This window comes from Centruroides sculpturatus, unplaced genomic scaffold, assembly GCF_000671375.1.
Source record: "Centruroides sculpturatus isolate CEXI.00-Female unplaced genomic scaffold, Cexi_2.0 scaffold624, whole genome shotgun sequence".
NCBI lineage: Eukaryota > Metazoa > Arthropoda > Arachnida > Scorpiones > Buthidae > Centruroides > Centruroides sculpturatus.
Window position 1 is genome coordinate 28,831 of NW_019384988.1, and position 16,270 is coordinate 45,100.

General features: G+C 30.8%; 2 protein-coding genes across 2 annotated transcripts in view; both read right to left on the bottom strand.

Annotated features, from left to right (window-relative positions):
- Positions 1-961: 961 nt before the first annotated feature.
- LOC111632945 (prominin-1-like) lies at positions 962-8,428 on the bottom strand. The gene is made up of 3 exons (XM_023377465.1): positions 8,347-8,428; positions 8,081-8,233; positions 962-1,147 (listed from the first exon to the last, which is right to left on the bottom strand). Exons 1-3 carry the CDS (start codon positions 8,376-8,378, stop codon positions 997-999), a joined length of 336 nt encoding a protein of 111 aa, XP_023233233.1. The 5' UTR covers positions 8,379-8,428; the 3' UTR covers positions 962-996.
- A 971-nt stretch (positions 8,429-9,399) lies between these two features.
- LOC111632944 (prominin-1-like) overlaps positions 9,400-16,270 on the bottom strand; it is a 53,176-nt gene continuing 46,305 nt past the window's right edge. The window contains exon 12 of the mRNA XM_023377464.1: positions 9,400-9,577. Within this exon, the coding sequence (XP_023233232.1) occupies positions 9,427-9,577 (151 nt within the window). The 3' untranslated portion in view covers positions 9,400-9,426. The remainder of the gene's footprint in view (positions 9,578-16,270) is intronic.

Sequence of the window (16,270 nt, forward strand, 5' to 3'; positions counted from 1 at the left end):
TTTTGTGGAGAGTTTTCCATTATACATATTCTTTTTACATATTTTCTCATCACCCCTCTGACAACATTTGCTGTCCTTCTTTTCATACAAGCCTCACAAAACCCATAAAGCCCACAAATCCTATAATATTTATAGGATACATCAAGTACAAAATACAACTTATTTTAAACTTTACACTAACTAGTGAAAAATATTGAAATAATAAATTAGTGAAATATTTCCATGCAAAGAATTATAAATAACTCACTCTAAACAGCAGTACTATTTATATACATTTAAGAACAGTCTAGAAGTCATCACAGTGTTGGAGTGCACTGCTTTCCGCATGAAACTTCTTAATTCAATTTTTCCTATATTTTCTATATAACTTTCTAACTCCTATTATTTTAATATCTCATAACAGTTTTAATAGGTTAATAATAATATTGATTGGATAAAAATAATAATAGGTAATAGGCTAATAAAAATAATATGAAATGGTAAAAAGAAAATGTCTTTAAGAGTAATTTAGAAAAAATAGTAATGATGTTTCAGTAACAGTATTACTCATCAGTTTTCAAAACTGGTATTTAAATACTGGTTTCCACATACAAAATAAGAATAAATTACAAATAGTATCTTTATAGAAAGAGGTTGACTAATTAAATCTAGTTTTAGAAAGGAGTCAACAAGCAAAAGACGTTAGAAACCCTGCTCTAGAATAATATAGAATTCTCAAAATAAAAGTAATGTAAAAGAACTGGACTGAGTCATCTTCTTTTCACTTTTTATAATTATTAATTTAAAGTTTTAAATACTTCTTTGGTTAAGGAAGTGTAATAAAATTTCTTTAAAACAAAGAGTTATTTATAAATTTTTAAATTAAAAATAATTGAAAATTTAATGCATTTCTTTTATTTTAATCCTTACACATTAAACATCTAAAGAATAAAATGAAATAGTTAAAAAGCCCATAATATTTTTTATTAACATCTTTTTATTTTATATATACATTTTTCAAAAATAATGTCTTACCTTATTCACCATAATCAATTTTTTATCATATAATGGCTGACAGACATATGTATCTGTGATACTACCAAATAAAAACAGAATTATTGTGAACAGCATGAAGATACCAGAAAAGATGAACATCCAGGTAACAGAACTAAATATATAAAATAAATTATGAAAAAAAATTTTTATATAAAAATTTTTCTTGTAATTATTATAGTTAAAATAAAATTTTATAAAATTTACAATATGCTATCTAGTCAATTTTCTAATCTATAATTCCCTTGTTAATCTTTTATTAATTTGTAAAATATTTTTCACATTGTCAATATTGTTGAGAATTAAATGTACTTATGAGGTCTCAGACAAATCCAAAACTGTCATGAAATTTGAAAAACTTTAGTTGATTAGGAAGAAAAAAATTATTTGTTTAAAAAGGCAAGAAAAAATTGTTTGTAGTCAGACACCTTTTTATTTATATTAAAATGTGATGCAAAGTCATAAATTTTAGTTGGAATGTAGTCCTATGATCAACCATCTCTGGTTGGGAGATCAACTCCGAGTTGACCTCTTCTGTTATCCAAGTTGGGGTCCTGTTACACTTAGGAATGACCACTTTGAAAATGCAGAGGAGGGATAGCAACTGATTGGAATACATAATCCCCAACCATCAGGACACAATGCACTCAGTTAGTCAAGACTCTCAGTCAGTCAACACACACCGTGTGTCAATGCGCTAAATGTGTGCAATGCAGATCCTCTGGATTGTGTCAAACTTCCTGGACCTTGTGTCACTGAGTGTGTCTAAGTGAAATTGACATCATTAATCCATCCTCTCCATCCTGTCAACTCTGGAATTCAGTTGATCACTTGCCTAACATCCTCCTGATATCATCTGGGGATGTTGTCACCATCAATCTTCATTGATTCCTAGGAAAGAGCATCAACTCCAACTGGATAATGAACTACTTGAACTATCTAATGGACTTTTAAACTCATTGCTCAAAGGAATCTGTCTGCAAAATCTGTAAGCATCCTTTTGTTATAATAATTGGATTTTGTGTAAGGCACATATTATTTGTGTCTCATGACCACCACCCACTTGCAAGAAAGACCATAGATCAGGGGTGTCCAACCCACGGCCCAATAAACGTGTAAACAAAACCGAAAAATGTTTTAATTTTTTTATTATTTATTTATTTCCTAAACTCAAAAAAGAAATTTCACAAAGTCGTAAACCTTTATTCATATTTTATTATTGAGTGGAAACGAAATATTTTCAAATACTTGGAGATGTGTGAATGAGAAAGAATTAATAAATAAAATTGCAGTTGTGACTCAAAGGATTAGAGACCCAAATTTGGGGAAAGGCGAGAAAGGCCCAAAGATAAAAAGTAGTGAGAACGGTTAAATAGATCTTCTGTTATGCAAATATTGTTTTTACTGTGAATAACCGATATCTGGCGAATGTCAGCATTCACACAGTCGTTTCGTGTATGTACGAAATATTTGCTAAATATCATTATTTCTCACTTACACCGGCAAATGTAAACATTCAGCATGCACTGATGGTGAATGTTGAATAAAAATATTTTTATTACGTTAAGACAAAAATGCAACATTTTAATATGTCAAAATAGGAGAAAGCTTAAGTAAGAGCACATGTAAATAAACTGTTGAACGTAAAACGAACAGAACATTCTTAATCATTAAAGAAAATAATGCAATAATAAACTTACACATAAACTATGTGATTATCGTTATAAATCTTATTTATTGCAACAATTTAAACTGTTATGGCACTTTCAATTGCACAAGAATCCCTTGCTATTACAACTGCATTTATTCGTGGAACACTTTTTTTGCAATGACAGCGTGTATAGCCTTGCCTTCCACTTTTCGAATTAGCTGCAGCTGCTTCTCTCAGCGATATTTCCTGAGAAGAAATCTCATCTATAGAAAGTAACTTTTCTTTACAAATTACGAACTGATCTGTTAATCGTGTCTTTTATTCGGATATCGCCGACGCCTTACCGACGACCCCTCTCATCTTACACCACTCGACCTGACAAACCGATCCCAACCTCACGGGATCAAAAGACCTTGTCCTACCTCCGGCCACCCACAAAGGATTTGGCGACAGACTGTTGCCTCTCTGTCGACATCGGCTCCTCGGGTGTCATTTCGACCTCCACCAAAGCTTATCTGTGCTTGTCGACATACACCGGCGATTGTTCGAATGTAAAATAATATGATCAAATATTCGGACTTTCACCGACGTATTTTGTATTTCGTATTATTTGGACATTCACCGGAGAATATCGACATTCTCTAATTTCGGTCTTTCATAGTAGCATTGATTCTTAATTTTCCACCTTTCTCACTTCTTTATGTTTTGTCCTTTCTCTTTTTTTCCTCGCATTTGGGTCTATAATCCTTTGAGTCACAACTCCAGCATTATTTATTATTCCTTCCAGAGTCGCAGGATTTGGCTACATTTCACCGAATGTGGCTACTTTTTTCAGTTTGATGTAAAAAATATCATTTGGCGCTTTGCCTACTTTTTGGGCTACATATTATTCATAAATATATTAGTTGAATAAAAATGCACTTTAAAAAAGTGTTTCGTCGATTTTTATTAATTAGAGACCCAAATAAAACAAATATTTGTGTTTTTTCAAATAAATTTTCGTTTGTTTCTTTATATTTATAATAAATGAATTTATCTATTTCTAAGTAAAAATTGAAAGTATCTGTAAAAGTAGTTTTCTAAAATATCCTTTTTTGTGATAAAGTTTTAATACTTATTATTATAATCTAGACATATTAGTCCTTAAATATACTTGTATATTGGGCCACAAGTACATATTATATAAACTTGTGGCCCAAAACTCCTTGACTTCTTCCAATGCGGCCCAGAGTAACGAAAAGGTTGGACACCCCTGCCCTAGATCATTCTTACACGGAAGGTAGACACATACCCTGTCAGCTTGCTTACATAATCAAAGCTGAATAATATTTCAAATAAAATTATTTCAATTCTTATTCAAATACTCAATACAAGTATTTGGCATTTGAATTGATATTGGAATACTGAGAAGTATTTGAAATACTGATTACTTCAAATACTCCAGAATATTTAAAATATTCAAAGTATTTTAAATGTTGCAATGCTTTCAAAATACAGCAAAACCTTACTTAACATCATTGAAGAAAGATACAAGTACATTTTGTAATCATTTATCATTATCATTGCTGAATTTTCTATATAAACACTAATATTGATTCTGAAGTAGGAAATAAATATGGGAGATTGCAAACCTGATCTAATTACAATAATATTAATTGAATTATATCTTGTTTATATCATTTAGTCTATGACAGGGATGGCAAACTTTTGAGCTCACGTGCCATATAGTAAGCATACTTAGCTGTAAAGATGTTTATGCATATCAAAGTTTTAGTCTTTGAATAATGATATTTAAAGAAATTAAACAAATTTGCTTCAATTAGAATAAATGTAAAAAAATCTGATTGAAAAAAAGGATGATCAGGTGATAAAAACTGAAAGCACTTTATCATGTGCCAGATAATTTCTCCTTACATGCCACTTTGGACACACAAACCGTGTTTGCCATTCCTGGTCTATGATAATATTGGCTTTGTTATAGATTGTTTTACTTAATGTTTGAATGTTGCGTAGATTCCAATAACCTATTAATGACATTAAGAACTTGCTGTACTGATGTTTTTTTGCATTTAAACATTTGCCTTTATATTAATTTGCTTATTAATCTTTATCTTATGTTGTTTTATTGTATTCTTAAATTTATAAATGAAAATAATAAAGCTTTAGTCAATAACAAGATATTTTCTCAAAATATGATTTTCATAAGATTCACATAATATAATAGAAACATGACATCACACTCAAATTATTGATAGTTGAAACTTCGAAAATATATTATAATCAAATTTATGTAGTTAAACTCAAAAAATAAGAATTTATATAAGGAATTTATTGTTCAATAAGGAAAACTTTAATTTAAACTTTCTGGACTTGCCAAAAACTTATTTCAAACACACCAAAGGTTGTTTGGGTGTGTTTGTTACTCCATACAGCAGCTGTAAAATTTATTTCAAGAAAATATCAGTATTACTATATAATAATAAGTATTATTTTATATCTCCAAATATATTCTCTCTCTTCTTTTCTAAGTGTTGCATGCATGATGAGTTTATACAAATCAGAAGAATGTTAATAATGTAGGTGGAATATATGTTGAGATAATGTATTAGTGATAAATAGTAATAAATATTAAAAAAAATAATAATAAGAGCTATAAAGTTCGGTTTACTGAAATTTATTCTTGTATGACAGATGTATACAATATGATGTATATGTTTATAGAACCTGGTTTTGAGGAAATGCTTAAAGAAAAGTTAATAAGCAAAAAGAATTTAGACAAATTATTTGTGAAAACAGAATATGAACACATTAATATACAGTATACTATATTAGTTAATATTTTGAGACATCATCTTTAGCTTTAATAATGGTCAGAACAGGCATGCTATCAATCAGGCTTCAAATAACACAATTAATATTATGGTGTAGGCTATACAAACAATCACTTCTTTCAGCAGCAGACATGGCTTCTGGTAACTGACAGAAAGTTTATATACTTTCAAGAATGTATAAAGCCAAATTCTTTCTACCTAACTGTTTATTATTGCTGAAGTGATATTCCAAATTGCTTTTTACTACAAACTGATATGCAATACTGCAGACTGCTCTTAGCCTGAGACCAAACAACCTTGCTTCCAAGTGTTTTATGTGCTCAGTTAGTTCCAGTTCCATATCAGAAGGAGAAGTCTTGTTCCTGTTCCCCAGAGGTTTGAAATTTCCTTGAGCTATCTTATTTTTTTTCTGTTAAATTGCCTATCAAAGTCAATTTAAGTTTAGGCATGCCATACTGTTTATTTGCCTTTAGAAACCTGAAGTTTGCTGACAGAACTTCAAGTTCTGTTCAAGGTTCTGTTCATTCCATGACTGCCAGTTAGTTTCTTGTTGATAATTAGATGACATGTTTCTGAAAGATAAGAAAAGAAGTTATCTAGGATAACTAATCTAGGCCAATAATTAGAATAGCAGTGCTATTACCATTAACTGGATCTTAACAGAATAATCAATAAGTTATTTAAGAGTGCATCCAGCTGGATAAAATGAGATAGCAAAACATTAGGAGGATAAAACAGAATATAATCAAAAATTCTCATCCATTTTACCCTCACTATAAATTAAAGTATGAACTGAATGGCCAAATCATTTCTACAGTTATGTCAATAGTATAGTCTAGAATCCTCAGGAATATTTTCCCAAAATTTACAGTGCACAGTTCTTTCCTATCCACTAGTTTCAAGTCTCTAAAATTTTTTAAAGTAAAACAAGAAAAATCAAACTTCACTTATCATTCATGTAAGTGTGCACATGAATCGATTCTCCATGGAAGTTTAGATTATGTGATAACCCTTGTAAAATTGTTCATGGCCCCAATCATATATGGAGACAAAACCAACATTCTCTTAGAGAAAGAGGTTTGATTGCTCAAGGATGATGGCAAGAGGGTGAAATGTCATATGTGGGGTGGTGTGGGTACTGAGACAAGAACTCTTTCTATTGGAATTCATTTATTAGAGAGTGGGTTCTTACAATTTTTCTTGGTCTTGGAAGACCAAGAAGAATTATAAGAACCTACTCTAATAAATGCACACAAGTATAACTAGTGAATTACAATCCTTGTAGAAAATAATTTGTTCTTTTTTGAGAGTTTATTACAGTGGCTGGTTGGCGAGGAAGGATGGGTAGAATCTATTTTTTCAATGAATTGTCTCCATTCACTGGAGCTCCAGTAGATGGATAACAACATCCAACACTGAGTTACAGTCCATAGTCATATCTGAGAGCACAGGAAAAGTCCAAGACAGTTCAACTTCTAACTGCTGATGATTTTAATAATGTGCAGACTGATCATACAATGATGAGCTGGATTGGGGAGAAGTCCTAATGTTTCTGAGAGAGAGAGAGAGAGAGAGAGACCTGTTGATGTTGGCACTTCCCACAGGTACAGTACAACCTGAAGAGGAGATGGCACAGATTTCGCAAGTATCTGCAAAGTAAGAATGAACAAGAAGAAGTTATCAAAGGATACCTATCAAAAAGAAACAAAGAACAAGAACCTTGTGTCCTTCAGACATAAATTTTTAACTGTTTGGTCCTTCAACCAACCATCCCAATTGGTCTTGGTTCCCTGTCCACACTTTCTAATTGCTCTTGTTTTCCCATCCACTCTTTGTAATTGGTCTTGTACTTGTTTGCAGGAATAAATTGAGACCAATTTGGGCTGTAGAACAGTTTAACAACAATGTTTATTTCAACTCCAAATTCCAATCCAAACAAAGATGGTTGATCTTGTTTATATCAGTTCCTCTGTTGTGTAAACTGAAATGAAAATAAAAACCAAGTAGTTCCAGTAAGAAAGTATTTTATTTATTAAATGAAAATATTTTCTGTCTCTCTTGGTTTTGTTCTTTCTGTTCAATTACAAAAATTCTTGAGCAAATTTTGGTGAGAGGTTCTCGACAAGGTCCAAACCTCTCACCAAACTATTATGTAAGTGCTGTATGCACTGGTATAGCTACCAGTAGATGACACTTCATACTGACAAACATAAGAGCTTTCTATTTTACCTATCTATCCCATTTTATTCTATTTGCCCCTATTGTTAAAAATGAATGCTATGATTGTTAAATTCTCATGACATTTTGAGTAAAATATGTTTAATGTCAATCCTTACTAATACTGTACTATGTTGAAATTTTCTGAACATTTTATAAAATAAAAATAAAAACCAGGTGACTTTATAGTTTCTAAACATACCTCACGTATATTTGCTATATGTGTGTATGTATGCATGTACACACATATAAAGTAATTCAGAAAAATTACAATCTCTATGTACAGACTGCAAATTTAGATCAAGAAATTAAGTAATTTTTTAAATATTAATATTCTTCTCATACTTACATCAACAAAAAATGTCCACCTACATTTGACATAGTTGTTCTTTTTGTTGGTGGTCTACTATTTTGATAACCACAGATCCCAAAAAACAATCCAATAACAAGGAAAGAGACAATGACTGTCATTATAATACAAATACCAAGAGTTGTATACTTTCTAAAAAATTATAAAATAAAGTAAAAATTTTATAAAATACCTTGATTTAATAATTAGATTTCAGCAGTAATAACACAGAGATCACATTGCTCTCTATGATTAATTTTACTTGCCCATAACTATCATATTTCTTTCCACTTTGCATGTACTGCTTCGTACGTATACTAGCATTGTATAATGTTTCCTAAACAAAAAATGAATAAAAAGAAAGATTTATATGTTATTTAATAAANACATATTTTCTCATCACCCCTCTGACAACATTTGCTGTCCTTCTTTTCATACAAGCCTCACAAAACCCATAAAGCCCACAAATCCTATAATATTTATAGGATACATCAAGTACAAAATACAACTTATTTTAAACTTTACACTAACTAGTGAAAAATATTGAAATAATAAATTAGTGAAATATTTCCATGCAAAGAATTATAAATAACTCACTCTAAACAGCAGTACTATTTATATACATTTAAGAACAGTCTAGAAGTCATCACAGTGTTGGAGTGCACTGCTTTCCGCATGAAACTTCTTAATTCAATTTTTCCTATATTTTCTATATAACTTTCTAACTCCTATTATTTTAATATCTCATAACAGTTTTAATAGGTTAATAATAATATTGATTGGATAAAAATAATAATAGGTAATAGGCTAATAAAAATAATATGAAATGGTAAAAAGAAAATGTCTTTAAGAGTAATTTAGAAAAAATAGTAATGATGTTTCAGTAACAGTATTACTCATCAGTTTTCAAAACTGGTATTTAAATACTGGTTTCCACATACAAAATAAGAATAAATTACAAATAGTATCTTTATAGAAAGAGGTTGACTAATTAAATCTAGTTTTAGAAAGGAGTCAACAAGCAAAAGACGTTAGAAACCCTGCTCTAGAATAATATAGAATTCTCAAAATAAAAGTAATGTAAAAGAACTGGACTGAGTCATCTTCTTTTCACTTTTTATAATTATTAATTTAAAGTTTTAAATACTTCTTTGGTTAAGGAAGTGTAATAAAATTTCTTTAAAACAAAGAGTTATTTATAAATTTTTAAATTAAAAATAATTGAAAATTTAATGCATTTCTTTTATTTTAATCCTTACACATTAAACATCTAAAGAATAAAATGAAATAGTTAAAAAGCCCATAATATTTTTTATTAACATCTTTTTATTTTATATATACATTTTTCAAAAATAATGTCTTACCTTATTCACCATAATCAATTTTTTATCATATAATGGCTGACAGACATATGTATCTGTGATACTACCAAATAAAAACAGAATTATTGTGAACAGCATGAAGATACCAGAAAAGATGAACATCCAGGTAACAGAACTAAATATATAAAATAAATTATGAAAAAAAATTTTTATATAAAAATTTTTCTTGTAATTATTATAGTTAAAATAAAATTTTATAAAATTTACAATATGCTATCTAGTCAATTTTCTAATCTATAATTCCCTTGTTAATCTTTTATTAATTTGTAAAATATTTTTCACATTGTCAATATTGTTGAGAATTAAATGTACTTATGAGGTCTCAGACAAATCCAAAACTGTCATGAAATTTGAAAAACTTTAGTTGATTAGGAAGAAAAAAATTATTTGTTTAAAAAGGCAAGAAAAAATTGTTTGTAGTCAGACACCTTTTTATTTATATTAAAATGTGATGCAAAGTCATAAATTTTAGTTGGAATGTAGTCCTATGATCAACCATCTCTGGTTGGGAGATCAACTCCGAGTTGACCTCTTCTGTTATCCAAGTTGGGGTCCTGTTACACTTAGGAATGACCACTTTGAAAATGCAGAGGAGGGATAGCAACTGATTGGAATACATAATCCCCAACCATCAGGACACAATGCACTCAGTTAGTCAAGACTCTCAGTCAGTCAACACACACCGTGTGTCAATGCGCTAAATGTGTGCAATGCAGATCCTCTGGATTGTGTCAAACTCCCTGGACCTTGTGTCACTGAGTGTGTCTAAGTGAAATTGACATCATTAATCCATCCTCTCCATCCTGTCAACTCTGGAATTCAGTTGATCACTTGCCTAACATCCTCCTGATATCATCTGGGGATGTTGTCACCATCAATCTTCATTGATTCCTAGGAAAGAGCATCAACTCCAACTGGATAATGAACTACTTGAACTATCTAATGGACTTTTAAACTCATTGCTCAAAGGAATCTGTCTGCAAAATCTGTAAGCATCCTTTTGTTATAATAATTGGATTTTGTGTAAGGCACATATTATTTGTGTCTCATGACCACCACCCACTTGCAAGAAAGACCATAGATCAGGGGTGTCCAACCCACGGCCCAATAAACGTGTAAACAAAACCGAAAAATGTTTTAATTTTTTTATTATTTATTTATTTCCTAAACTCAAAAAAGAAGTTTCACAAAGTCGTAAACCTTTATTCATATTTTATTATTGAGTGGAAACGAAATATTTTCAAATACTTGGAGATGTGTGAATGAGAAAAAATTAATAAATAAAATTGCAGTTGTGACTCAAAGGATTAGAGACCCAAATTTGGAGAAAGGCGAGAAAGGCCCAAAGATAAAAAGTAGTGAGAACGGTTAAATAGATCTTCTGTTATGCAAATATTGTTTTTACTGTGAATAACCGATATCTGGCGAATGTCAGCATTCACACAGTCGTTTCGTGTATGTACGAAATATTTGCTAAATATCATTATTTCTCACTTACACCGGCAAATGTAAACATTCAGCATGCACTGATGGTAAATGTTGAATAAAAATATTTTTATTACGTTAAGACAAAAATGCAACATTTTAATATGTCAAAATAGGAGAAAGCTTAAGTAAGAGCACATGTAAATAAACTGTTGAACGTAAAACGAACAGAACATTCTTAATCATTAAAGAAAATAATGCAATAATAAACTTACACATAAACTATGTGATTATCGTTATAAATCTTATTTATTGCAACAATTTAAACTGTTATGGCACTTTCAATTGCACAAGAATCCCTTGCTATTACAACTGCATTTATTCGTGGAACACTTTTTTTGCAATGACAGCGTGTATAGCCTTGCCTTCCACTTTTCGAATTAGCTGCAGCTGCTTCTCTCAGCGATATTTCCTGAGAAGAAATCTCATCTATAGAAAGTAACTTTTCTTTACAAATTACGAACTGATCTGTTAATCGTGTCTTTTATTCGGATATCGCCGACGCCTTACCGACGACCCCTCTCATCTTACACCACTCGACCTGACAAACCGATCCCAACCTCACGGGATCAAAAGACCTTGTCCTACCTCCGGCCACCCACAAAGGATTTGGCGACAGACTGTTGCCTCTCTGTCGACATCGGCTCCTCGGGTGTCATTTCGACCTCCACCAAAGCTTATCTGTGCTTGTCGACATACACCGGCGATTGTTCGAATGTAAAATAATATGACCAAATATTCGGACTTTCACCGACGTATTTTGTATTTCGTATTATTTGGACATTCACCGGAGAATATCGACATTCTCTAATTTCGGTCTTTCATAGTAGCATTGATTCTTAATTTTCCACCTTTCTCACTTCTTTATGTTTTGTCCTTTCTCTTTTTTTCCTCGCATTTGGGTCTATAATCCTTTGAGTCACAACTCCAGCATTATTTATTATTCCTTCCAGAGTCGCAGGATTTGGCTACATTTCACCGAATGTGGCTACTTTTTTCAGTTTGATGTAAAAAATATCATTTGGCGCTTTGCCTACTTTTTGGGCTACATATTATTCATAAATATATTAGTTGAATAAAAATGCACTTTAAAAAAGTGTTTCGTCGATTTTTATTAATTAGAGACCCAAATAAAACAAATATTTGTGTTTTTTCAAATAAATTTTCGTTTGTTTCTTTATATTTATAATAAATGAATTTATCTATTTCTAAGTAAAAATTGAAAGTGTCTGTAAAAGTAGTTTTCTAAAATATCCTTTTTTGTGATAAAGTTTTAATACTTATTATTATAATCTAGACATATTAGTCCTTAAATATACTTGTATATTGGGCCACAAGTACATATTATATAAACTTGTGGCCCAAAACTCCTTGACTTCTTCCAATGCGGCCCAGAGTAACGAAAAGGTTGGACACCCCTGCCCTAGATCATTCTTACACGGAAGGTAGACACATACCCTGTCAGCTTGCTTACATAATCAAAGCTGAATAATATTTCAAATAAAATTATTTCAATTCTTATTCAAATACTCAATACAAGTATTTGGCATTTGAATTGATATTGGAATACTGAGAAGTATTTGAAATACTGATTACTTCAAATACTCCAGAATATTTAAAATATTCAAAGTATTTTAAATGTTGCAATGCTTTCAAAATACAGCAAAACCTTACTTAACATCATTGAAGAAAGATACAAGTACATTTTGTAATCATTTATCATTATCATTGCTGAATTTTCTATATAAACACTAATATTGATTCTGAAGTAGGAAATAAATATGGGAGATTGCAAACCTGATCTAATTACAATAATATTAATTGAATTATATCTTGTTTATATCATTTAGTCTATGACAGGGATGGCAAACTTTTGAGCTCACGTGCCATATAGTAAGCATACTTAGCTGTAAAGATGTTTATGCATATCAAAGTTTTAGTCTTTGAATAATGATATTTAAAGAAATTAAACGAATTTGCTTCAATTAGAATAAATGTAAAAAATCTGATTGAAAAAAAGGATGATCAGGTGATAAAAACTGAAAGCACTTTATCATGTGCCAGATAATTTCTCCTTACATGCCACTTTGGACATGCAAACCGTGTTTGCCATTCCTGGTCTATGATAATATTGGCTTTGTTATAGATTGTTTTACTTAATGTTTGAATGTTGCGTAGATTCCAAGAACCTATTAATGACATTAAGAACTTGCTGTACTGATGTTTTTTTGCATTTAAACATTTGCCTTTATATTAATTTGCTTATTAATCTTTATCTTATGTTGTTTTATTGTATTCTTAAATTTATAAATGAAAATAATAAAGCTTTAGTCAATAACAAGATATTTTCTCAAAATATGATTTTCATAAGATTCACATAATATAATAGAAACATGACATCACACTCAAATTATTGATAGTTGAAACTTCAAAAATATATTATAATCAAATTTATGTAGTTAAACTCAAAAAATAAGAATTTATATAAGGAATTTATTGTTCAATAAGGAAAACTTTAATTTAAACTTTCTGGACTTGCCAAAAACTTATTTCAAACACACCAAAGGTTGTTTGGGTGTGTTTGTTACTCCATACAGCAGCTGTAAAATTTATTTCAAGAAAATATCAGTATTACTATATAATAATAAGTATTATTTTATATCTCCAAATATATTCTCTCTCTTCTTTTCTAAGTGTTGCATGCATGATGAGTTTATACAAATCAGAAGAATGTTAATAATGTAGGTGGAATATATGTTGAGATAATGTATTAGTGATAAATAGTAATAAATATTAAAAAAAATAATAATAAGAGCTATAAAGTTCGGTTTACTGAAATTTATTCTTGTATGACAGATGTATACAATATGATGTATATGTTTATAGAACCTGGTTTTGAGGAAATGCTTAAAGAAAAGTTAATAAGCAAAAAGAATTTAGACAAATTATTTGTGAAAACAGAATATGAACACATTAATATACAGTATACTATATTAGTTAATATTTTGAGACATCATCTTTAGCTTTAATAATAGTCAGAACAGGCATGCTATCAATCAGGCTTCAAATAACACAATTAATATTATGGTGTAGGCTATACAAACAATCACTTCTTTCAGCAGCAGACATGGCTTCTGGTAACTGACAGAAAGTTTATATATTTTCAAGAATGTATAAAGCCAAATTCTTTCTACCTAACTGTTTATTATTGCTGAAGTGATATTCCAAATTGCTTTTTACTACAAACTGATATGCAATACTGCAGACTGCTCTTAGCCTGAGACCAAACAACCTTGCTTCCAAGTGTTTTATGTGCTCAGTTAGTTCCAGTTCCATATCAGAAGGAGAAGTCTTGTTCCTGTTCCCCAGAGGTTTGAAATTTCCTTGAGCTATCTTATTTTTTTTCTGTTAAATTGCCTATCAAAGTCAATTTAAGTTTAGGCATGCCATACTGTTTATTTGCCTTTAGAAACCTGAAGTTTGCTGACAGAACTTCAAGTTCTGTTCAAGGTTCTGTTCATTCCATGACTGCCAGTTAGTTTCTTGTTGATAATTAGATGACATGTTTCTGAAAGATAAGAAAAGAAGTTATCTAGGATAACTAATCTAGGCCAATAATTAGAATAGCAGTGCTATTACCATTAACTGGATCTTAACAGAATAATCAATAAGTTATTTAAGAGTGCATCCAGCTGGATAAAATGAGATAGCAAAACATTAGGAGGATAAAACAGAATATAATCAAAAATTCTCATCCATTTTACCCTCACTATAAATTAAAGTATGAACTGAATGGCCAAATCATTTCTACAGTTATGTCAATAGTATAGTCTAGAATCCTCAGGAATATTTTCCCAAAATTTACAGTGCACAGTTCTTTCCTATCCACTAGTTTCAAGTCTCTAAAATTTTTTAAAGTAAAACAAGAAAAATCAAACTTCACTTATCATTCATGTAAGTGTGCACATGAATCGATTCTCCATGGAAGTTTAGATTATGTGATAACCCTTGTAAAATTGTTCATGGCCCCAATCATATATGGAGACAAAACCAACATTCTCTTAGAGAAAGAGGTTTGATTGCTCAAGGATGATGGCAAGAGGGTGAAATGTCATATGTGGGGTGGTGTGGGTACTGAGACAAGAACTCTTTCTATTGGAATTCATTTATTAGAGAGTGGGTTCTTACAATTTTTCTTGGTCTTGGAAGACCAAGAAGAATTATAAGAACCTACTCTAATAAATGCACACAAGTATAACTAGTGAATTACAATCCTTGTAGAAAATAATTTGTTCTTTTTTGAGAGTTTATTACAGTGGCTGGTTGGCGAGGAAGGATGGGTAGAATCTATTTTTTCAATGAATTGTCTCCATTCACTGGAGCTCCAGTAGATGGATAACAACATCCAACACTGAGTTACAGTCCATAGTCATATCTGAGAGCACAGGAAAAGTCCAAGACAGTTCAACTTCTAACTGCTGATGATTTTAATAATGTGCAGACTGATCATACAATGATGAGCTGGATTGGGGAGAAGTCCTAATGTTTCTGAGAGAGAGAGAGAGAGAGAGAGAGAGACCTGTTGATGTTGGCACTTCCCACAGGTACAGTACAACCTGAAGAGGAGATGGCACAGATTTCGCAAGTATCTGCAAAGTAAGAATGAACAAGAAGAAGTTATCAAAGGATACCTATCAAAAAGAAACAAAGAACAAGAACCTTGTGTCCTTCAGACATAAATTTTTAACTGTTTGGTCCTTCAACCAACCATCCCAATTGGTCTTGGTTCCCTGTCCACACTTTCTAATTGCTCTTGTTTTCCCATCCACTCTTTGTAATTGGTCTTGTACTTGTTTGCAGGAATAAATTGAGACCAATTTGGGCTGTAGAACAGTTTAACAACAATGTTTATTTCAACTCCAAATTCCAATCCAAACAAAGATGGTTGATCTTGTTTATATCAGTTCCTCTGTTGTGTAAACTGAAATGAAAATAAAAACCAAGTAGTTCCAGTAAGAAAGTATTTTATTTATTAAATGAAAATATTTTCTGTCTCTCTTGGTTTTGTTCTTTCTGTTCAATTACAAAAATTCTTGAGCAAATTTTGGTGAGAGGTTCTCGACAAGGTCCAAACCTCTCACCAAACTATTATGTAAGTGCTGTATGCACTGGTATAGCTACCAGTAGATGACACTTCATACTGACAAACATAAGAGCTTTCTATTTTACCTATCTATCCCATTTTATTCTATTTGCCCCTATTGTTAAAAATGAATGCTATGATTGTTAAATTCTCATGACATTTTGAGTAAAATATGTTTAA